General features: G+C 32.0%; 1 protein-coding gene across 1 annotated transcript in view; it reads right to left on the minus strand.

Annotated features, from left to right (window-relative positions):
- Window positions 1–7,945: 7,945 nt before the first annotated feature.
- Window positions 7,946–25,383, minus strand: part of LOC134270244 (protocadherin Fat 4-like) — a 30,067-nt gene continuing 12,629 nt past the window's right edge. The window contains exons 2-20 of the mRNA XM_062752441.1: window positions 18,812–18,892; window positions 18,178–18,354; window positions 17,544–17,625; window positions 17,031–17,200; window positions 15,934–16,101; window positions 15,554–15,669; window positions 15,106–15,283; window positions 14,825–14,986; window positions 14,461–14,598; window positions 13,777–13,899; window positions 13,354–13,542; window positions 12,960–13,159; window positions 12,468–12,592; window positions 12,150–12,382; window positions 11,686–11,844; window positions 11,203–11,419; window positions 9,610–9,665; window positions 9,178–9,229; window positions 7,946–8,671 (exon numbers count right to left, since the gene is read on the minus strand). Of these exons, the coding sequence (XP_062608425.1) occupies window positions 8,641–8,671; window positions 9,178–9,229; window positions 9,610–9,665; window positions 11,203–11,419; window positions 11,686–11,844; window positions 12,150–12,382; window positions 12,468–12,592; window positions 12,960–13,159; window positions 13,354–13,542; window positions 13,777–13,899; window positions 14,461–14,598; window positions 14,825–14,986; window positions 15,106–15,283; window positions 15,554–15,669; window positions 15,934–16,101; window positions 17,031–17,200; window positions 17,544–17,625; window positions 18,178–18,354; window positions 18,812–18,892 (2,657 nt within the window). The 3' untranslated portion in view covers window positions 7,946–8,640. The remainder of the gene's footprint in view (window positions 8,672–9,177; window positions 9,230–9,609; window positions 9,666–11,202; window positions 11,420–11,685; window positions 11,845–12,149; window positions 12,383–12,467; window positions 12,593–12,959; window positions 13,160–13,353; window positions 13,543–13,776; window positions 13,900–14,460; window positions 14,599–14,824; window positions 14,987–15,105; window positions 15,284–15,553; window positions 15,670–15,933; window positions 16,102–17,030; window positions 17,201–17,543; window positions 17,626–18,177; window positions 18,355–18,811; window positions 18,893–25,383) is intronic.

A 25,383-nucleotide genomic window follows, 5' to 3' on the forward strand; every position in this document is an offset into this window, starting at 1 on the left:
AATTTTGCATAATAAAAATGTTACCTTTATTTGTGCCAAAAACCATTGAGCTTAGAAAGTGCGTTGTGCTGTACTTTATAAATTTTGTAAACACGATTATAATACAAATTTTGTAAATATTCAATATATCATATCAGTGCTTAAATATTGAGTTCATCATACGTTCACACAGTAATTAAGCCACGTAAATCATCATATAAAGCAACAATACAGAAAAGAATGGAATACTAGTACTCACCCAACCCAAACGTGTCTACTAAGGTGTTTTTTGACTTAGGGTTATTTTCACCGATAGTTTGGCCACTAGAGGGACATTGACCTGTAAAGTATGAAAAATAGGCACATTGAAGAAGGCCTTCTAATGTATGATTAACTGTACATTTTTAAAATTTGAATTTAAATAAAACATTTATCAAACAATGCATACGTTATTCAGAAAAGTTTTTTTTTCTGATTATCATTTTTATTCTTTGACATTGTTAATTTATGGGCTTACATAATTACATTTACGGTAAGTAACAAGAAACATCATAGGAATATGCAGGTTTTAACTTTTCTTTAATGGAGCATCCTAGGTAATTATTGCAAAAGGTGATGCAAAGAATTTTGCGTTTCAGTGATCAATACAAATAGCTCTCGCCGTTAGTGACATGAGATGCTCAATTATTTGTGTCACCTAAACCCTCTTGGAAGATTCCAGGAGGTCTGTTCCGCGCTGTTCACGATTTGTTTTGTTCACTGATTTTATGATAAGTTATTGTTCTTTACTTTCACCTTTTGCAATTTGTCAAGAATTACCTAATGTGTTCCCTAAAATCAAAGTATAAAACCTGCTTACGAACTAACAAATGATAAGTAACATGCCTGACAAAATGACATATCAAAACAACGTAAGCATTTAATGAGATCATGTTAACTTATTAATATATTTTGATAAAATAAAATAAAATAAAGATAGTAAATTTTATTTTCTAGGAGTTGTTGAAGTCATTGTAAATTTATTTGTTCGTAGTTTGCCTTGGTTTAAACATAAATCGTACAAAGAACGTTCCCGTACGTATTCAAACAGTTGGTGATATTAACACAGTAAGCAGGGTTTGCTTGAAATACGAGTATTACTACATGCACCAGTAAATAGATCAGAGAAATTAACCAAGAGAAAACTGAGGCATCGCGTCAACCCCAGTCGCCCCCTTAAGGTTCACAGCAGGTGTGATAAAGCAAGGGATGTTTTCTCCTCCTAGACACCGATATCGACATTTGAATTTCCAGGGTTCCGAGGATAACCCCGGCCCTGTTCAAAGATTGTATTCTTATTTATTTTTTTTTTTTTTGAATTTTGCTTTACAAAAACATATCTGTATCTGTTTTCGTATTATTTTTAAGAATCAATCCAATTAATAAATAGTTTGTAAAAAAAAAGATATAAATTATTTTAGCTATATCCTTAAAAGGAATTTTCCCGGATTCTAGTTTTTCGTGGATATGCTAGAACATCAACTAAATATTTATAATATTCTTATTATTGTTTTTATTGTTACATTTCGAGGTATTTTTTCCAATATTTTTAAACAGATAAATCTAATCTTTTGCATGGTGGTTATCTTATTATGATATTCAACTTTGAAAACATTCCTTCCCTGCAGTTATATTGCAATTGGATATGCAAAATGTTAAAAGCTTGTCTTTAACATTATCCCAAACTTAATCATTTGAAGTCGACATAAGAAAAAAGAAACGTCTAAACAAACAGTATTCGTGCATGTTCATAATGATAAAGAAAAGCTATTAATATTTTGCATAACCAATTACTACTAGTATATAAAAATTGTTGAATGCCTTTAAAACCAACAATCAACATTTTCTGCATAGAAATATTGTCATTATATTGTTTTGTAAAGATTAAACTGTCTTGGGAGATGAAAAAAAGCTCTGATTACTTTTTTAACTGAAATGTTGAGTCAGTGCATGCCATTTCATGAAAGAGGCTTTTAAAGTTAAGTTGTGATTGATGCCTATTTTAGTATGTCACATTATTGCCTCAAAAATATTCTTAATAATTGTATCATAATTTTTTAGAGTATTCTTGTTGCACGTTTTTAATTAATATCCTTTTTTTTTTAAAAAAAATTATTATAAAATATAATGATAAGGGAATAAAAGTTAAACTTTAAAGTGAAAAAGTTTTTTTCTTAATTAATAACATTTATTTTGAACTAAAACCAAGAACTGTAATGACAAGTACTCGATTTCTGAAAGATAGAATGGTGGTGAAAAAGAAATGTTCATTTAATAGAATAAGCCTTCATATTTTGAGAGAGAGAGAGAGAGAGAGAGAGAGAGAGAGAGAGAGAGAGAGAGAGAGAGAGAGAGAGAGAGACAGAGAGATATTTTAACAAATCTTAAATATAATGAAATAACTCAATCAAGGAATGGCCAAGTTTTAACATTTCCTTTTTCTATTTATCGGAGATAAAACAAACAAAAAGGAAGAAAAAAGAGCACAAAGGGATCACACTGGAGTACCTCATCAAAGAGACAGATATTTAATGGCACTAGTCAAGGTCGTTATTTGAGACGTTTATTATTTGAACATTGCAGATATTGAATGCATAATTCTTGTTTGAACTAAGAGGACAGGACCCAGGTCAAGAAGACTGAAAAGATACACAATGAATCTAACAACCTTTCATTCATTCAATGACTTAATGAAAGTTACTTAAATATTTGATTCTTCTACTCCTAATTATTGTGTTAGAGTCTTTGTTTCTAATCAAATACTTTGGTTTGGGTTTCTAGTTTGATGTAAAATCGAATTCTTAAACCTTTAAAAAGATGGGGTTTGTTTTGGTTTGTTTGTTTGTTTGTTTTTTTACAGTACTTTATTTTATGAAACCAAGTTTAATTCTAGAAAATAAGACTTTATTAAAATAATAAAAGAAATGTGATGGAAAAAATGTCAGAAGTTTTTTTATTACATAAGTAATTATACTTGTATAATTGTGTTGGTAATTGTATAGAAGATTACTCTGTCGGGACACTTTAGATTCAATTGGTTACAAAATCTGTAACCGGCTTCTAAGAAACAAAGGTTAAATGTGTATTTTTGTTTATTTAAAAAAGTTTGTTTTTTAATTTTAATTATCTTCAAGAAGTCGATTCATTGATAAGTTTAAGTCATAGAAATTTAATTATTTAAGTAAATTTGGAAAAAAAAGTATCCTTGATAAAAATTAATTCACAAAGAAATTCAAAGTGCGTCAAATTTGAGACAAAATCAACGCACTTTGAAAAAAAAAATTCAAAGTGGATTATTATAAAAGTGTATATCAACATTTTTTGTTTACCATGTAGACACTCAACGCACTTTGAAAAAAAACGTGTATAAACCAAAAATTCCGGACTTGGATTTTAGTGAAAGGCAGTATTATACTCTCACATTTCTTTCGAAAAACTGAGGAATTGATCAACCCTCATCGAAAAAGAGAACACAGGTAGAAGGTTCCTCTGTCTATTTTTCTTTCTTTCCTACCTAAATATTTGTATCCATACTTTCTCTATTAAATTCAACATTACGTAAAATTATTTTAAAAATTAAAGATATCTACAAAAAAGCTTTCCTGAAAAGAAATAACGCAGATCCTATTTTTTCATAGATTATTTATATATTTATATAGAGAGGTTCGGGGGTTCTTAGCAATAATTGCCATTCTGACCAAAACAACTTTACAAAATCAGGAAAATATACGATGTATGAATAATTTTTGCATACATCTTTTAAAATACGAATCACTTAGATAACTGTAATAACAAAAGGTCATTATCTTGCGCAGAAATAACCATTTTTTTAATACTACTACACACTTATTCAATAAGTACACCATCATTTTATGCTTATATTTTTTCATTGAGCATATAAATTTGGACCCCATTTTGTCGCATTTTTCGTACCCCTAAAGGTCATAACATATCTTGAAGTGACATTTTCACCGAAAAAGTTATATCCTTTAAGGTTCGCATACTATTTTATCTTATTCAAATTTGCAAGAATATTGGCCTAGCCGTGGATTTTTTTAAAGTGGGTTATTATGGCTGATATCAACGCACTTTGATAAAAATATTTTTTTTCAAATTGCGTTTACTTGGTCCAAAATTAATGCACTTTGAGAGATTTTTTCAAAGTGCGTTGTAACACCGCGGTCCCATATCACAGTAGGCACTGAAACGAAAAAGATCATCAAAAAAATTTGCTTTAAGACCCCCAAGTGCTTAGTACAAAACTAAATTTCCAGACATCCACCGGCAAGTGGTGCCATCTGAATTTGAGTGAAAATTTCTCCTTTTTTGTCTCTTTCTTTTAATGCAAACAATAGTTTCATCTCAAGGTACCAAACCACAGGTCCAAATCGCAAAAACAACAAAAAGATTTATATGATTTTGTTATAATTCGTTGATGGATGTTTAGAAAATTTTCACTTTGGTTTGAATAAATGTTTAATAGTTTTAAACACAAATCATAGATACTTTTTGCCATTATTGTAATTCTTTTAAGGTTGTTATCAATTCTCTTTCTTATTTGAATGAGCATGGGGTTGAACACGCAACCTGTGGAATCCATCTTCTAACAGTGCAACAAGAACTTGCTAGACGGCTCGGTTATCTAGGTAAGTCCGAAAACTTGATTTCCATGTCAAAAGAATCCTCGCATATATGCTTCACGATCAATGGGAATAAAAGTAAAAGAGCTATTTTGACATTAGCTATATGAAGCGATCGTTTCGGATGCAAATAAAAAAACACACACATTACTTTAAGCATTATAAAGAACCGTCTTACCTGATATATAATTTATGCAGGCACTGACCAAAATATAAACAATCAGTATCTTTCTTACTAGTAGTTCAATCATGATATTTCTGGAAAGACATAGGACTGATTTGCGCTGAAACAGTAAGACACAACTTCATGAAGTCGCTTGTCACTCAAACAAACTTACACAGAACGAAGAGGCCTGAAAAAGGCGGGACATTCAAGTTTTTAAGATTTTTTACGTCATGATTCGTAGTGCATTGATAAATCAATAATAACATGAATAAAGTCTTATATACAAGATTTATCAAAGTCATTGTATTGTAATTGTATTGCACTTAAGAAGTCGTTTGTAGATTATATTAATTAATGTATAAAGTATAAAATACAATTATTTATAAATTTTATTGAATTGTGTGTATTTAAATAATTATATCATCTAAATGTGTTTTATTAATAGAAACATGTTAACATATATTATATTGTTTATTATGTTGATTGCTTTGAAATAATTTAAGAGTTGTAAATTGGGTTCATGTATAAGGAAACATTGAGAAATCTCTTAAAGTGTTTACAATTCTCTACATTGTATAAATCAAATTTGAATGAATATAAAAAAGTATTATTCTTTGAGAAAGATATTAGCAATTTTTTGTCATCTTAAAACATTTTATGAAGGAGAAAAAACACATTTCATCTAAATTTGTTTTCAAAGAACTTTTTACATAATTTTATTGATATTAGCATTTTCTATATTTCGTCAAGAGATGAATCTTTATATTAGGACTTGCGCTCGATATTTTGAATTCAAATTATCTACCTTAATTCAACATACTATTTTCTAAGAAAATCAATGTATTGTTGAATTTGCATCATTTTTATGACAGCATATCTAAAGTATGACGTAACAGTTCATGAAAATCTTTGTTGCTTTGAAGTCTGCATATTTATGTTTTTTAGCTTCTCTGGGTACACATTTTAAAAGTTTCCCCTCACGTTGGGAAATTTTATGTTAGATACCTTATTTGTTTTTTGTGTATGTATGTAATTCTTTTAATAAAAAAAGTGCCTACTAAAAAAGCTTTCAAAAGTCTCATTAATTAAAGGCTTATTACTTATCATTGGCCAATAACTTTGTCAGTTATTAATTTTTTTCTCATAAATTCGACTTTTACTAAGATTTATGATAAAATGTTACTTTAAACCATAGATCTACGAGTGTTGTCCCAAAATTTCGTAGACAAGCGTTATTTTGTAGGAACGCGACGTGATGTATTAATAGAACTTTGTACAAAGATATAACCAACAGTAAATTAATGGACAAATATGGAGGTACTTAAAAATAAACTCTATTTTAATGAAACTCTTCATTGTCTTGTGTAGGAAGGTGGCGCAGTATACGTACCCTTAAGTTGCAGAAACTGCATGGTACTGTATTATGTTAAATTTCATTAAAAAAATATTATTTCATACCTTTATCTGCATTTGATGTTTAATTATATCAAAGTAATTTAATTAAGACATTTCACATTTATATCTACATGTTTAATCGTTTGACTGACTAAATACATTGTAATTTGATCAATATGATATATACAATATATAATTTAATTGGAATATTTTCTCCAAAACTGTGAACTGTTGAGATTTGTCTTTTTTGACCATGCAGAACGATATCACTTCAAATCTTATTTCTTGAATTGTATTCAAGTAAACATAATAAAACTTCCTAATTTATCTGCCTAGAACACGAGTTATCCCCCCCCCAAAACAAAAATTGTAGATACATCAAATTCTTTAAAAGATATGAGCTCAGTCTACGAAAATTTGAGACAACCCTCGTATATCCTTCAAATTTTTTTTAAAAAAAAAAAAAGGATTTTGTTATAACAGATTTTTATTTAGTATAGAAATTATTAATTTCTTACAATTAAATAGGTAAACAACGCATGCAAGTCTTAAAATTAATAAAAGTTTAGAGATAGTTTTTCTCTCTCTAAACTCTTTTTTTACTTTTAAGACTTGCAAGGCGTTAAAAAAGCTTACAACATTTAGAAACGCATGAAGGTGTTATGAGTCAACTCAATGAATGTTAGTAGATACATGTACCATAAACTGTTTTTTTTTAATTTTGCATGCGAAACATTTTTGAATAACACCGTTTTCCATTTAAAAAGCTGTTTCTTTGCAACGTAACAATGTTCCATTCAATTCTATAACCTTGAATATACTCTGTTGTGACTGTTTAGTGTAACAAGTTCAATTTTCTTTTAGTATTATGTTGAGTTTTCGGTCCCAATTATCCTTTATCTCAGTGGGGTTATATTAGTTTTATTAACAGAGATGTTCCTGAGAAGAATAATTGCAGTGGGAGTAATTCAAACCCAGGTATGCTACCTTGTTATTAAGATTTTAAGTCTTTAATTGATAAAGGATTTGACATAAAAAAAAAAAAAATATTTCCAGTGACACAATTTCAACCTAACTCAAATACAGGAATTAATGAATGAATGAAACAGATACGATGGTTTTATGTAAAGAAATTGAGTCCATGGTACGAACATAAACGTGAAATTTAAACCCAAAGCATTTATCACATTGACTCTATGAATGAAACACGCATGTCAATAAGTATACGTTAATACAAAATTAATTTCGGTTATGCCATTTTCAAGGCTAAGAAACTTTGACATTAGTATAAAGGAACTTAGAACGCATCAACACCCAGATTAATCGACAAGAAATAAAGGATAGAATTTAAATCAGTGAAGACAGTGATTTACATTTAATTTCAAATAATTAAAAAAAACGATTCTTCTTCTGGCAAAAATGTTCCTTATATCCTAATAAAACAAAACAACCACTAAAATGATAATAAACATCAATTCTAAAAAAAAGTTCGGTGATGACTTAATTTGTAACATACAGATGCTGCTATTCGTGACTAAACAAAGCATCAACTATAAGGCATTACGAAGTGAATGCTGTTAATTATCAATATCATAAATATGAACTCCTGAGTACCAAAGGCAATGAAATATCCATCATACATTGACATTTTGTTTACGCCTTAATCGTCTGTTTATATTCTTCTGTCCATACTTTTGATGATATGATGGTTCATAAAAGTAAATACTTGTTCATGTTTTATCGTTTATTTATAACACTGAACTTTAAGAAAGAAAAATTTTGAAAAGCTTCAATATGTGACCTCATTAGAATCTACATTTAAATTAAGCAAAACAATATTTACATTTACAATACAAAAACGCAGCTTTAATGTTTGTCTTAATATTGTTTCAGTATTCCTTGAGATTCTATTGTATTTTTGATGAGCCATAGAAAGTCTTCCCTTTGGAAGAAAGCACGAACTTAAAAATCTTCTAGCTAATGATGAATGAAGACAAAGTTTACAGAATTTCACCAGTAGTTTTGAAAATGAGTGATGTTTGCTTTCTACATTCAGGCACATTTCAAGACGAATACCGAATAATCCTTTTTCAAAATACAGAAAGTAATCGGCTTGGGTGAAATACGAAAACTTATGCCTAGTCTCTCTTTTTATTCACACATGCTACTTATACATGTTACATACAAATATTAGTCATTTGACATATGACAAATAAGATGAAGGCATAACTAAGATTCTTCATGAATTTCACTGCGTCGAAGTGAATTGAATAGACATGAGTTGCAAACATGTTTTTTATAATGGTGATGTTGGTAAAATACGAAGTTCCTTTTCTGAGTCTCTTCAAAGTTCTAATTGGGTAGGTTGGGATGCTGTCATTGGACATTGAATGAATGTACCAGTCTCCCGTATATTTGGAATTAAACATGTTGTGCTATGTCATGCCCATACCTGCAATAGAAAATTGTATACATATTTAAGACTATTTTTTTGGTTAATTTCAAAAATTGGACAGATAATCACTTATTTCGTTCATCTAAAGCAGTTTTAGATATATGTAACTCTCAGATTTTAAATTTTTATTGCTGCTGCTGTTTAAAATTAATCTTGTTAAAAGGAATTCCCACTGGTATCAATTGTGCCCCGCTCTTAGTAAATTCAATTCATCATTAAGTCAGATGCTTAACAACGTTTTTTCATATCGGGTGTGACAGAGGATGCTCACTCCTCCATGGCACCTGATCCCACATGTGATGTTATTATTTGTCTATATAATTGCACAGCTTCCAACTTGTATTGTTTGAATGAACTTCGAGCTTGTTTACTGATTATTATTTTCATTTTCATATATTCAAGCATATCATTTCAAGTGTTTAGCATTTTTCAATTTTATGAAATCTATTTTCTGTAGCAGGGATTCTGAACCATAGAAGAAATTTGACAAAAAATCCATTTACTTGAAATTCGTATCCCATGATGCATTCTTCCAGCTGTGTTTGGTAGGTTTTTCTGTTATGAATAAAAAAAAATTAGGAAATGAAAATATTAACATTGGAAATAATTTGTTTAAAAGCCTTTCGAATGTTACACTTAAATTTTATTCAGTACATGTAAGTCTTTTTCTTATTGTTTAAACGATTGTCATAAACTGAGAATACCTTCCTTGAGTAAAGAATGAAAATTTTTCATTTAAGATCTTAATTCAGTCAGTTTATTGCCATGCTTAGTGAACACTTAACATTTAAATATTTAACACACAATACCGATTACAATACATGTATATCAATATTCATTCAATAAAAAATCTATCCCATTTTCTCAGAATTATTAAATCCCATGAAGATTTGAAGGAAGCACACGAGATATATATTATCATGATTATAACTTACTTTTTGATATTCTGACATTTTCGTTGTGGTCAAAGGGAGGCCACCGACTTATTTTTCTGAAATAAAAAAGAAATTTGAAGCCACTACACGGGAACCCCCTTATCGCTTAAATGCAACCACGAGACTTGTTGAACTTTTCTGTACAAAGTATGATTAACACAATTTTTTCAAGTTATCCACAGATAAAAATTACGAGAAAAAATTAGATATGCCAACGAATATTCGAATATTCATTCGATGAGTTGATATTCGAATATAAATTCATGATTCGAATATTCGTTTTTTAAGTGTACAAGAATTTAAAAGAGAAAAAAAACTGGCAAGTTTTATTAGAAATTGAATAAAGTTTTAAAAAATTAAAAGACAGTACTCTTGGATTACCTTAAAGGTGTGAAGAGTGTACCTATTAAAGTAATTTATTTATTTGATCATTTATGAGTGTTCAAATAGTGTCCAGTACTTACAGTCAACTTGTATTGTTGTAAGGACACAGTTTTACAGTAAACAGATGGATCCATTGTTATGTAAATATCATTAAAATTATTATCAGGAAATTAACTAGCAAAAAGTTATTGCTTTTAATTTTTCTCCATTAGATAATTACTCTGCTTGGTTTGAATTTGTGGGAGTTATCAGTTTAGACTTTAGTAAAGCGATCAATGAATATGGAACATGTTAAAGAATCTTTTAATTTTAAAAAGAAATCATTATATTTTGGATGTATATTCTTCATATATTCGATAATTATAAAATATATATAATTGCACATTTACCAAACTCTATGATGAGTGTTTGTCCCAAATAATTCCATAAAACCTATATTGCTTGAAAGGAGAGTGAAGATATTTATTTAATAATGCAAGATGTATTTATTTTATCGAATATTCGAATATATTCTAACACTCCTATCGAATATTCGAACATCAATTATTGACAATTTTGACATCCCTAGAAAAGATATTTCTTTAAATTGTACAAAATACCAATCTATTCATCATATATCAATTTTGTTATATTTTTTTTTGATACATGTATAAGTGATTAAATGAATTGTTTTATAAAGGTCATTCAAGCTCAAGGGTGGAAGTCTGTGGGTGGGAGGGGGGATTCATAAGGACACAAGCACCTTGACAATTGTTAGTCACAAAAAAAAACTATTAAAAAAATTTTCAGACACTTTTATAAGAGGGTTTTTGAATGATTATTAATTGGTTTGTAAATTATTAATTAATTTTTGATATAATATTTGACAATAAATATCAGTTGTTCACAGAATAACTTATGATAGATAAATCAGTTGCGTGTAATAAATCAAATCATTTTTTGACAAGTGAAGAAAATTTAAATAACATTGGAGTGATGATTATAAGATGTTTTTAAACATTTTCTGAAATTTGAAACCCTTCAACATCATTCTTAAAACACTAAATCATTACTTTTTTTGTTACATTTCTCGCAGAAAATGATTCTTAAGCAAAGCCCAAAAGGTGGAAGCATAAATGCTACAAAACTTGAGAGTCTTATTATATATACTACATAAAAAATTTACCCCTGAAGAAAATTATCATATATCATCTAATTACAGTTACTTACTTAGCGTTTGGTTTGTAGGAACCATTCTTACAAGGAAAGCTACCAAACCGAGCAAACAGATAGCCCCAGAATATAACCAGACCGGCCAGTAGAACACTCGCTACTGTCACCCAGGCTATATTCCGAGAGTCCTCTAGGAACGTCACGTGACGGTCAGTGGTGGTTGTAGGTGCAGCAGTGGTGGATTCAGGAATAACAATAGTCACAGGGGCCGTGTCTGTCAAATAAAATAACCAGAAAAGTAAATAAAACACACCACACTTACAAAGAATTTAGTTCGTTAATTAGAGATCAATTGAGATTTCTCCTTTGCAAGAAATATACTTATAATTTTATTCTGAATTTAGATGATCCTGCATCACTTGTGATTTCTGATTCTAACCCTCATTGCTGCACTTTAATAAGATAATGTATTTTTTATAGCTTTAATAGACTAGTATTTGCAGGAAAAATGATAAAGATATTAGAATGCCTGACACATGCCTTGAAGTCCCCCCGAGTCCTGTGCAGTAGCCGTTATTGTGACGGTTGTTCCAGAGGAAAAGGAAGTCAGGCCATTCTTCACGTAAAAGTCCCCGTTACTTTGTACACCGAAGTACTCGTATCCTAAACTTGTCTGGTCTATTGTGTAAGACACAGTGCCTGGTAAAACAACAACCATTATTATTGAAACAGCGATTTCTGAACGATGTCGTTCCAAATATAAAAAGTACATACTTTAATGTGAGGAAAAAAGTCTTGTTAGTCTCATGCATGAGTATTAAAACTATCTTTTGAGGTTTCAAGATAACGATATTTTTAGAAAAAAAACCTAAATAACTCATATACAGGGAACACAAAGTAATCGCAGAAATGCTACATTTGTAAGATCCGAGGCAAAATGACAATGTGCTTTGCCTTAAGCTTCGGCAATTTTAAGTAGAACCCTAAGAATAGTGATAACAAACCGAATGATCCCACATCACCATCTGTGGCTGCTATAGATCCAAGAACTGTTCCAACGCCTGTACTAGGCTGAGCGTAAAAGGTGTAGGTGGAGCTTCCGAAAGTGGGCGTGTTATCGTTGACGTCATTGATGGTAACAACCAATGATGCTGTGTCTGACAGATCTCCGTCTGTGACAGTCACAGTGCACGTGACAGTGGAGGCTGTACCAGTTGTATCCAAATCGTAATCATGGCTGCGATAAGTAAGTTAGGAAAATTATTTAAAACACATTAAATCAAAAATTCTTCTATGAATACTTCGGAATCAAGTTGTTTTACCTAAACGTTACACTTCCTGTGCTTGGATTCATAACAAACGTTGGACAATCAATTGAGTAGGACAAAGTTTCACCAGCGTCAGGATCAGTGACATCAAATGAAGGATTTCCCACAGTTGCCCCAGCCTACAAAGAACACTTTTTATTTAAAACTGTAAAAAGTTAATTGTATTTTAACAATTTTAAAGGAAAATTGACATGAAAAAACTACACTATAGATTCTCAAAAGCTAGAGTAGCGAAATTTTTGGTAGCCAAGGATGTTTTTTCTTTAGATGTGAGGACATAAGAGAGTTACCATCCCTTGTCGGCGAAGAAAGGTAAAATTTTTGCAAACTCTTGCATTCTGTAAAGACTTTTGTTTAGTTGATACGTACAATCAATGCAATTTAGTTTTTAGGTAGTTTTGCAAAAATGAATAAAAGAGTCGGCAGTTGTTCTAAATGATACAGTGCTTGAAATTATTAAATAACTGTTGAGATGTAGTAAGTTACCGATCCTTCGTTGCCAGAAATGGCGTAAGAATCTTTTCCGAACACGGGCGCCTCGTTTTGATCAGTGATAACGACACTGAGCGTGCCTGTGGCGGTAGCTTGTCCGTCGGTGGCGGTGATAATGATGACGTAAGTCGTGGCGGTGGTAGACACAGACTCATAGTTAATGCTTTGTGTGGATGAGGTGGATATAAGGCCAGCTGCAAAAGTCAATAAAAGTAATAAGTACCACCGACCCAAGATGCATATTGTAAGAAGATAACAGTATATAGAAATATACACTACGATGTGATCTTCATGTTTGTGTTGCAAAAATCATGGTTATAGTAACTTTACAGTGACTAAACTTTCAAGCCTTGAAGAAGAATTCCAGGTTGTTTATAGACATACGTACTAGCCGTGTTGAGTGATAAAAGTGTGGATCCCAGACTAGGGTTGTAAGAGGCAGCGTAGGTATGGGTGTCAGCCGAGTTCACGTCAGACACGGAGACTTGGAATACGGACATAGAGAGAGCGGAGTTCTCCTGCACAGTAATGGGCGCCGCCAGGGGTAAGTTAACTATCACGGGGGCCGAGTTTATACCTGTTAATTACAGTAACAGTGAAGGGATTATAAATATCAACATATATTCTTAACTAGAAATGAAAAGCAGTCAACGGCAATGAAAAGGTTTATTTATATGCACTTTTTCATAAACATTAACGCTGAAATTTTGGTCAAAATCAATAGGAAAATCAATAACAGTTTCTTAACACTTAAACATAGTGATATTTCGCCAATCATATTACGAAGAATGGGTCAGTAATAATGCCTTACCAGTAATTATAACAGTGAGTGTTCTTGGTCCTACAAGAGTTTTCCCATCACTAACGTACACGTATAAATCATAGCCTGGCACAGTATGCTGCGATAAATCCGAGGTAGCCAGAATTTCTCCTGCTGTAAAATAAGAAGAATACTGAATGTTGCCCGCCACATACCCTCTTTAATACACTCTATGATAAATTTCGGTATATACACATTGATTTCATTTGTTTCTTTAAAATATTTATAGAGGGCATTTGGTTGAATGTATGAAGGTCATTTAAAGTAGTTTTATCTGACTCCACCCAAATAAATATTGTAAAAAACCTAACCTAAAAAGTTCTTATAAATCTAAATTTCTTGAATTTTTCGCTTGAATAATTTTTAAAACTAAGGGGTAAAAATCTATTACTTAATAGATATAGCATTGTGTGAATGAAGAAAATATTTTAGCAAGTGTTATCTTTAGAGACTTATGCAGTTTTTATTTTCTTTAATCCTCATAGTTTCTTTCAAATTAGAGAAATGAAAAACATTGCAGATATCTATTAACCTATTCTTTCTACTCTGAAATTGATATTTAAAAAAGATGGAGGTTTTAATGTTACAAATTCTCACTTCTCCAAATCAGTGTAAAATATAGAACTTTGAGTGATTTTCTTTTTTTGTTCATTTGCTCTCTATCATATAGCTTACAGTTATGAATTGTGAATGGACAACCCGTGGGAGAACACGTCATGTTATAATAAAGCTGGTTTGAATCGGAATCTGTTGACGACACCGTGTATATAACAGAACCAGTAGTAGTAGTGGATGAGGCTATAGTTTTCGTGGCTGAAAAAGGTAATTTACAATTATTCAAACATTTGATTACATTAGACACTCTTTTGGTTAATAGTATTACCCAGTTGATATTATATTTAGTAAAAGGAAAGATTGCAATCAAACTAAACATTCTTCATCTCATGGGAGATAACTAAACTACAGAGCATGTTGCCTTAATTTATATTTATAATGTTCATTTTTAATTCTACGTGGCAACGAAATACTGGCATCATACCTTGAAGGTTGGTAAACACCGGCGGGTTGTTCCTCGTGACGTACACAGTAAATGTCCCCTGAGCTGTGTCTTTTGTGTCCGTACACGAAATGGTCAGTACATACTGACGAGCTGTGTCATATGAGAGCGACGGTTGGGCCTTTATATAAATACCATAGTTTGCTGTAAAATGATAGATTTGTTTATTATATAAAATATAACTTTAAAAAATGTTTCTGAGTTGCTTAATGTAACGTTTTACAGAATCCTAATTGCTTGAACAAGCAAAATTTAATTCTTACTGGAACCAGAAACTATCCTGGAGAAGAAATTGGTTGTGGTGGGATTAGAATTGGCGATACTACAAGTTATGGTGTCTGCAAGAGAGGCGTCGGTGACGGTAAGGGTGTATAGAAGCTGCTCGCTGGCATGATCTTCTGTAATGTCCGCTGTAGCCGGCAAGTTGGTTATCACAGGTACCTGTAGAACCCAGCATTACTGTTTGTTACTAGCATATTGCAATGAAATAATCAACTCGGCAAAAAGCAGCCCAGGGGGGATTTTCTGAGACTGCTTCCCAAGCCTGCTTTTTGACAGTTTTGGCAATCATTGCTTAAAAGAGTACATAAAGGAATTCAAATACATTAAGGCTTTCGAAAGCTCTCAATAGTCATTCACTGTTTAATGCATGCTTTTACATGTTTTCTAGATGATCGTTGATATATAATATAAATACATATATGTCCATACACTGTTTGAGACGGATATTGTCAGGGTCCCTGTGTCTGATCTTCCACAGTCGTCAGTTACTCTGAATGACAGTCGATTGTTTCCATTCGGCAGTGCTCCTGTATTTTTCACCTCTCCTACGATACAAAAATTTAATCGTCTTAATAATTATGTCAAAAGAATTTCAATAAATATATATTTAAAATTTAACAATTAAAATCTTTACTCCTTTCTTAAAAACTACTTAAATAAACCACAATAACTGGTTCTTTGTGAAATATAATTGTTAAGAATTTATGTGGATACAAAGCTGAAAATAAGGGTACTTCATCCTTCATTGTCTTATGTTCAACTGTTTCTCTTACATTTACATAAATGAATCTTAATGAAAGAGACATTACCATTTGCGGTATCAAATGAGAAGGATGTTGTTGTTGTTGTCATGACAGCAGTTAGGATATCAAGAGGGTCGCTGTCACTCCAGGTCACTGTAAACATCAGAGTGTTGGCGACAGTATTATCCGGAAAAGTAACAGTGGCGTCCAGATTAGAGAGCGATGGTGAATTACCTTAAAGCAAGGATAGAAACGTGAATTATTTTATAGATAAAATTGATAGCAGTTCTTGAAATTTTCCTATTTTGTACAGTTTTGACAGCACTGTTATGTTACTTTCTTCGGTATAATTTTAATGTTATATTCATTTATTATTTTCAAGTTCAGTTGTCAGTACCATTTTCAGTATCATATATAGACTGTTCTCAAGAAATAACCACCTTTAGTTCGTTTGAAAGATTGCTTCATCATTTTTTTTTCTTTGCATGAGGATAGTGATCATATTTTTCCTAATATTATACTTTTGTGTAAATTATTTGACTCTGATTGATCGAGAAACATTTATTAAAAACACTATTACCCGCTGAATAATAAAGCCACGCCCTCCAGCGTAGCAACAGTCAACAGTGCTTGACGACGGGTGATATTCCAAAAAATAGCGACTGCGCAGAATTTATGCGCGCACGGTTCACTGTTATATGTATTTGTATAAAACATTCAGTATAATATAATAAATGTTGCATGTAGTTGAGTGTAACATTGAAAATTTTCACCCCAAGAAAACCATTGTTAACATCGGCTGTCCCTCGGTTGACAGTGGTTTTCTTGGGGTGAAAATTTTCAATGTTATACTAAACTACATGCAATATTTATATATTAGCATTTCTCGTCTTCACTATAAATTTGGTTTCTAAAGATTATTCTGTATGGATCAAATACTCTGCACGTTTGTTGTCGAAAATATATAATACCCCATCAAAAATCATTCTAAAGTACGGACTTCTTCAGGAATTATGAATAAACTGAAGACAGAACATTCATATTTTTTTATTTATCTAATCTTTTAAGAGCTATGATCATTTGAATAACATTCATAATAAATTTAAAACAGTTTGTTCAATTTCGAATTTGACATATAAGCATTGTTGATATGAAACACTTGCCAGGATGCAGCTGAACATTGATAGCGTATTCCTTTCTGGTATCGGCAGTTTGAGATCCCCAGTTGTATGAGGTGCCCACAGTCTGGGCGCCTATGGTTGTAGAGTAGGTATATCCATCAGAACCATCTCCTTCAACCTTGTGAGAGATCATGGGCTGTCCAGCCGTGTAACTTAACAAGTGAGGAAAGGCACAAGATGAAAAATTTATACATTACGCAAAAATGAAAGTCATAATATCACCATTAACATTATGCACGTTTTACAATAAAATTTCTGGAAATAACAAACAATATTTAAGCTCAAAAATCCATTAAACAATGTAAATCAGGAGCTGAGCAAAAATGGACCTCTAAACATCCAGAGAGATGGGGTTGGGTACCATGGAGGAGTGAGCATCCCTTGCTGACCGGTCACATCAGCCGTGTCCTCATTGTCTGAGCTAAACTGTCTGATTAACAAAAAAAAATAACTTCTACAATATTAAAAAATCTTGTGATCAAGCTAGGCACTTACAATCCAATGTAGTCCCCGTTTTGTACCGAAATCCTCTCGTTTGTTGGAACCGTGTACAGAAATTCGTCGTCTTCGTCTCCAACTGTAAAGCAGAACAGTTTTGGCGGTACTATAAATTCCTTTCAAATTTGTTGAGATATGAATCTTGACAACTGGATAAAGGATATTGTAGCTTATATACATGTACGATGCTATAATAACATCATCAAGGTCACCCCTGCAATACATTTTCTTTTAGTAAAATGAAAAACTGAATATATTCATTAAGACTGAAGATGATAATCCGAGTTTGTCATTCTGAACAAAGATCCAATTGTTTCATTGATAAAACGTGGACATGTTTTCTATAATGTTGTCTGTAAGTATGACGTCACCAAGCAATTCAAATTAATTGATAAAAACATGCAAAATTCTACAAAAATTCTGAAAATATTTTGTGGTATTTGAAAGAGTTCCTAGAAAAACGAAAAATATTAATCAATTCCGGTATGACATGGGTATGTTCTCAAACCTGATATTATTCTCGTAAAATTCAATTATTGAAAAAGAGGTATTGAAAAGATACATGTAAAGGGGTCAAATCTTGATGGATTTCAATTAAACATACTGGTACTATTCAAGACAGATTACATACCTGCCACTGTGTAACTGTTCTCCCCCATCAGTTTAAACTGCCCTCCCCCCTCTGGCCGCCATATCTGTAGCTGTACTGTTCCTGGGTTTGTTTTGACGTAAAACTCCCACCTCGAAACAACTCCACAACAGTTGATCATGTATTCATTGTCTGTAGCATCTAATAGGATTCCTAATCCTGAGGGAAATAAAATGTTATAGTGATGAAACTTGGAAATTAAAAATGAACAGAGGATAGCTTTTTTGAAACAGAGGAACCTTTTCACTGTAGATGTATGACACGTGTTTAAAAAAAGCCAAAAAAAAAAAAAAAAAAACTCATCAGTTCGAAACGCAAATGCGTAATTTTTTAAAATTATTTCAAGGACATTCTAGGGAGTTTCGGGTATTAAAGGCATGGATCCTATGCCACACGAATTCTTATTATATGAATAGATAATCTAGATCTTTATTTAAAGAGAAATATCACTCTGACTGTATTCAGTCATCTGTATTATTTATGGGAATGTCGTTGTGTGTACAGACTTCTGTCGAAAGAAGCTACTTTTGACTTGGGACATATTAATGAAATACTTCTTACAGTACAGCTGTACATGTACAACCATCAGTAGTAGAATCAGAAAAAAAATACCTACCTGTCCCGAACGTGTCTATTCTGTCATCCTTTGACTCTGGGTTTCCTTCGCCTCTAGTTCGTCCATTGGAACAAGTTTGCCCTGAAAACGTTAACGCAAAATCAAGGTTTATCTTTAATGTAAGGAATGTATAAACTTAATTAAAGCTTTAGAAATGTTCGTGATATATGAATCTATGTGTTGCATAGATTTAAAAAAATAAAATATATTTTTGTAAAAAAAATTGTTTGTTTCAATTGTACACTTTTTTTCCAATACGATTTATTTTTCATGATTATTTTAAAAAGAAAATTTCGATAAGTGTAATGAAATACTACAAAATTAATGTTCTTTGTTTCTTTTATGTACTTTAAGTAGATTTACAATATTTGGAGGTACAAAACTAAAATGAATTATTCGAACTTGCCTTCCTCTATGTTTTTAAGAAGAAACCAGAGAAGCAAACATGGTAAATCATTCTCAAACAATTCAACGCCAGAATTAACAAAATTCTAAATAAGAAGTGTTTGTTGTTTAAGATGAAGAAAGTTCCTTTTCTTGTTTTCTCTTGCCTTCAAATTATTTATCATTTATTTTTAATGAAAATGTACACCTTTAAAATATTACCTTTTGGAGTCAATTTAAATATCTAAAAAAAAAATAAATTTTCTTGACAATCCAGTAAATTGTTATAAAAATTTTCTTATATTAATACCTTGCAATTCCACATTTTCCAATTTTCACACAGCCTTAATCCCAACTGAGGCACACTCAGAGAGGGAGGTGTAATCCTAATTGACTTTTAAATAATATTTATTGAAATTTAATTTTTCACCCAAATTAACTTTTTTTTATGTATATTCCGCCTACGCATTATCATTTACTCAATACCTGTTTTATTTTTTTTAATTCCCTTTTAAAAGTCCTTTTTCTTTGTTCTATATTTTTTCAGTATATGTATGTCTTGCTGTTAAAAACATTGCCATTTGGAATCAGATATACGGAGCTGTTAGATTCCTAACTCATGTAACAAAAAATTATGCTAAGTTTCATGAATAAAATTAGGAAAAAAACAATATAACTCGAGATTGTTTATCGAATGTTATAGGAATCTGAGTTCAGCAATAAGAGGAAAACTAGGTGACTGGCCCAGAATAAGTCACAAAAGAACACATTCACGCGGTTCATGCTACCTATTCCCACTTTCTGAAAATCAGGATAGGAAAAGGTAACATTTTATGCTGGAATAGGTGGAATTTTTAAGTAAACAAATAAATAACTATATAAACATATAACTGCTGTATAAACAGTGATTAATGAACAACTGAAAGGAAAATTGGCTTTTTAAAATTCTTAATCAGACTTTTAACTAATATTTGAAGGGAGTATTCAAAATTTTCATTGAATTTCTGATAAATGATTTTTCCCGTTTATTCATTTATTGTATTTTCTAAAATTCAGCTATTTTAATGCATTTTTACATAAATCTTTTCATTTTTAGCTCACCTGAGCTGAAAGCTCAAGTGAGCTTTTCTGATCACATTTTGTCCGGCGTCCGTCTGTCTGTCCGTCTGTCCGTCCGTCCGTCCGTCTGTCTGTCTGTAAACTTTTCACATTTTCGACTTCTTCTCAAGAACCGCTGGGCCAATTTCAACCAAACTTGCCACAAAGTATCCTTGGGTAAAAGGGATTCAAGTTTGTTCAAATGAAGGGCCACACCCTCATTCAAGGGGAGATAATTGGGAATAAATGAAAATTTGGTGGCATATTTTAAAAATCTTCCTCTCAAGAACCACTGTGCCAGGAAAGATGAAACTTATGGAGAAACATCCTCAGGTAGTGTAGATTCAAGTTTGTTCAAATCATGACCCCCGGGGGTAGGGCGGGGCCAAAATGGCCGACCAAAGTTTTACATAGAAATATATAGGAAAATTCTTTAAAAATCCTCTTCTCAAGAATGACAAAGCCATAATTCATCATATTTATATGGAAGCATGCTCAGGTAGTGTAGATTCAAGTTTGTTCAAATCATGACCCCCGGGGGTAGGGCGGGGCCAAAATGGCCGACCAAAGTTTTACATAGAAATATACAGGAAAATTCTTTAAAAATCTTCTTCTCAAGAATGACAAAGCCATAATTCATCATATATATATGGAAGCATGCTCAGGTAGTGTAGATTCAAGTTTGTTCAAATCATGACCCCCGGGGTTTAGGGCGGGGCCAAAATGGCCGACTAAAGTTTTACATAGAAATATATAGGAAAATTCTTTAAAAATCTTCTTCTCAAGAATGACAAAGCCATAATTCATCATATTTATATGGAAGCATGCTCAGGTAGTGTAGATTCAAGTTTGTTCAAATCATGACCCCCGGGGGAAGGGCGGGGCCAAAATGGCCGACCAAAGTTTTACATAGAAATATACAGGAAAATTTTTAAAATCTTCTTCTCAAGAATGACAAAGCCATAATTCATCATATTTATATGGAAGCATGCTCAGGTAGTGTAGATTCAAGTTTGTTCAAATCATGACCCCCGGGGGAAGGGCGGGGCCAAAATGGCCGACCAAAGTTTTACATAGAAATATACAGGAAAATTTTTAAAAAATCTTCTTCTCAAGAATGACAAAGCCATAATTCATCATATTTATATGGAAGCATGCTCAGGTAGTGTAGATTCAAGTTTGTTCAAATCATGACCCCCGGGGGTAGGGCTGGGCCAAAATGGCCGACCAAAGTTTTACATAGAAATATATAGGAACATTCTTTAAAAATCTTCTCAAGAATGACAAAGCCATAATTCATCATATTTATATGGAAGCATGCTCAGGTAGTGTAGATTCAAGTTTGTTCAAATCATGACCCCTGGGGCTAGGGCGGGGCCAAAATGGCCGACCAAAGTTTTACATAGAAATATATAGGAAAATTCTTTAAAATTCTTCTTCTCAAGAATGACAAAGCCATAATTCATCATATTTATATGGAAGCATGCTCAGGTAGTGTAGATTCAAGTTTGTTCAAATCATGGCCCCCGGGGCTAGGGCGGGGCCTAAATGGCCGACCAAAGTTTTACTTAGAAATATATAGGAAATTTCTTTAAAAATCTTCTTCTCAAGAATGACAAAGCCATAATTCATCATATATATATGGAAGCATGCTCAGGTAGTGTAGATTCATGTTTGTTCAAATCATGACCCCCGGGGATAGGGTCGGGCCAAAATGGCCGACCAAAGTTTTACATAGAAATTATAGGAAAATTCTTTGAAAATCTTCTTCTCAAGAATGACAAAGCCATAATTCATCACATATATATGGAAGCATGCTCAGGTAGTGTAGATTCAAGTTTGTTCAAATCATGACCCCCGGGGATAGGGCGGGGCCAAAATGGCCGACCAAAGTTTTCAAAGTTATATATAGGAAAATTCTTTAAAAATCATTTTCTAAAAAATAGCAAATCCATGATTGGTCATGGGACTACTTTTGGATTTAAACTTTACAATAAAAAAAACATTTTCTACTTTTTCCTACCCTTAGTGCTCAGGTGAGCGATGTGGCTTATGGGCCTCTTGTACGTTTTAAATTCAAAATATAAGAGGGGTTTTTAACCCTTTACTTTCAAACAATTAAATATATCATGCATTTTTTTTTACATATGTAATACATATATTTGATTAAAATAAATCATTTTTTTTCTAAAACTATTTTCTGTCTTCAAATGTACGAACTACAGGTAAATCCAAGATGGGACATAATTACTGTAATTAAATTATTACAAAAACATTTATTGTTATTTGCAAATGGGGAAAGGTGGAATTGAGATTTTTAAAAAGTGGGAATAGGTAGACGACAGCATTCACGCATAACACCTACTTTTATCGTAAGCGTTTCCTCTATTCATATATGTGCATTTAACCATCACTTCTGACGTAAACCTTGAAAGAGCGCATTTTATAGAATTCAATTCTTTATTCAATAAATTTGTTTGGAAAAAAATGTATTTTTTGTTGCCTCAATTGATATAACCCCTTCTCATGTTTTCTTTTACAAAGTCTGACGTAAAATTAATGTTTTTCAACCCATTGCTCTGATTAATTTACAAAATAGTACAAAGTGCTAATGTACATTAAACATATAACAAGAGGCCCAGAGGCCACAGCGCTCACCTGAGCACATCGGGCTTGAATTTACTACCCCCCCCCCCCCTTCCAGGCGTTCATCATTTGAACAAACTAGAATCTACACTACCTATGATTCCATATAAATATCACTAATCATAGCTTTGAAGTAGATTTTAAAAGGTTTCCCTATATATCCCTATGTAAAACTTGGGTCGGCCATTTTGGCCCCACCCTATCCCCAGGGCCGGGGGTCATGATTTGAACAAACTTGAATCTACACTATCTGAGGATGATTCCACATGAGTTTCATCTTTCCTGGCCCAGTGGTTCTGGAGAATAAGATTTTTAAAGATTTTCCCTATATATTCCTTTGTAAAACTTGGGTCGGCCATTTTGGCCCCACCCTTGCCCCGGGGGTCATGATTTGAACAAACTTGAATCTACACTACCTGAGGATGATTCCACATGAGTTTCATCTTTCCTGGCTCAGTGGTTCTGGAGAAGAAGAATTTTAAAGATTTTTCCTATATATTCCTATGTAAAACTTGGGTTGGCCATTTTGGCCCCACCCTTGCCCCGGGGGTCATGATTTGAACAAACTTGAATCTACACTACCTGAGGATGATTCCACATGAGTTTCATCTTTCCTGGCCCAGCGGTTCTGGAGAAGATTTTTTAAAAATGCCATTAATTTTTAACAAATTCATGATTATCTCCCCTTGGAAAAGGGCGTGGCCCTTCATTTGAACAAACTTGAGTTCCCTTCACCCAAGGATACTTTGTGCCAAGTTTGGTTGAAATTGGCCCAGTGGTTCTTGAGAAGAAGATAAAAATGTGAAAAGTTTACGACGACGACGACAACGACAACGCCAACGACAACAATGACAGACGACGGACAAATTTTGATCAGAAAAGCTCACTTGAGCCTTCGGCTCAGGTGAGCTAAAAATATGAATATACCTTAAATATCTAAAAGTATAAATATACATTTTAATATATAATATAAATTTACATTAAAGATATTCAAGCATATGCTATCAAGAATTTGCAATATTTATAAAATATGTTGTTCAAAAACCAGTATTAGAATCCGATTGACTTGAGCTTTTAAAAGATACATGTACTTAGCAAAATAATAGTACATTCTGGACAGTTTAACTTACGATCTAACTTAAACTTACATTTCTTTTAAATTCCAAAAGTCAGTGGTTTTATAATTAGCATTTATACATGCTTATTTGCTCATTTTTTGTAATTTAAAACTATATGCCTCATCTGTAACCAAACAAACTTTTATTTCAATACCCCAGCAATAATAATCAGGTTCGGTATTTCAAAGTAGGTTTGTTTAGACTAACAAATGCAGTAACAACAGTCTGAAATTTAAGACAAATAGTAACGTAAGCTAGGGTAAATAAAAATAAAAACTCTAATGTCGCTAAAAAATCAACAGTCAATCATCAACTCTTTGTGTTGCAACCTCTATGTCTTTAGAAAAACTAAAGGCATCGTTAAAGTACATTGGGTGATGAATAAAATGTTATCCAAAGGAAACTTAAGACTTAAGTTGTTGAATAAAAAATATAAGACAGATGATAAAGAAAATTAGTTTTAACATGTTCACGGTAACATTTATATAACTTAAAAATTACATCATTTAAGAGCTATACTTACGATTCTTTAAATTATGCTTTTTAAATTCTATTCTTTTATCAATTATTTAGAATTATTTTATTGTCTGTCAAAACAAGTTTCTTATTGATCCAAACGAATAGATATTTTTATAGCCCCCTAGAGGTTTCGTAATATATAAAAAAGAATAATATTTTATTTAAAAATGAATATAAAATTTTTAATGTGATTTTTTTTTCCTCTTTGATGTTCGATAACTTTTGAAATTTTTAGTTTACCGAATAAGAAAGACAGTGACTTTTTGTGTAAAAATCAAACCCACAGTTCCTCTGGTAGAAAGATTGAAGGGGAAAATTCGTTTTTTCTTGACATTTTATGACTATGAAAATCGTCCAATTTGTCATGACATAATTAAGAGTGAATTCAAAGAAGTCATTCAATGCAATAATTGTAAAAACAGTAATGGAAATTGAAAAAGAGAGTGGAACAAACTGGCTGTCTAGAAAAAAATTCTTAAAAAGGTTTTAAAGGAAAGGGATTACATTATTTTCTGTTCTGAATTTCGAGTACCTGTATACACTGAAAAATTTTATTTTTTTAGATTTCAAAGTTAAAACAAATCTTTTTTTTACTGAACAACCAGAATTAATAACTGGGAAAAAAATCCTCGTGAGTGGCTGATCATAGAGACAGATTTAAATAGGGGCAAATTATGACACTGCAAAACAGGTTTTATTTTTCTTTGAACAATGTATACAATACATACTCAATAATCAATTCCTACTTCTAACCAAGATTGTAAGACTCGATGAAGTACACTGAATTGCGGTACAACTGAATTTTTA

Source organism: Saccostrea cucullata, unplaced genomic scaffold, assembly GCF_032062105.1.
Source record: "Saccostrea cucullata isolate Sc308-1 unplaced genomic scaffold, CSIRO_AGI_Scuc_v1 ctg49, whole genome shotgun sequence".
NCBI lineage: Eukaryota > Metazoa > Mollusca > Bivalvia > Ostreida > Ostreidae > Saccostrea > Saccostrea cuccullata.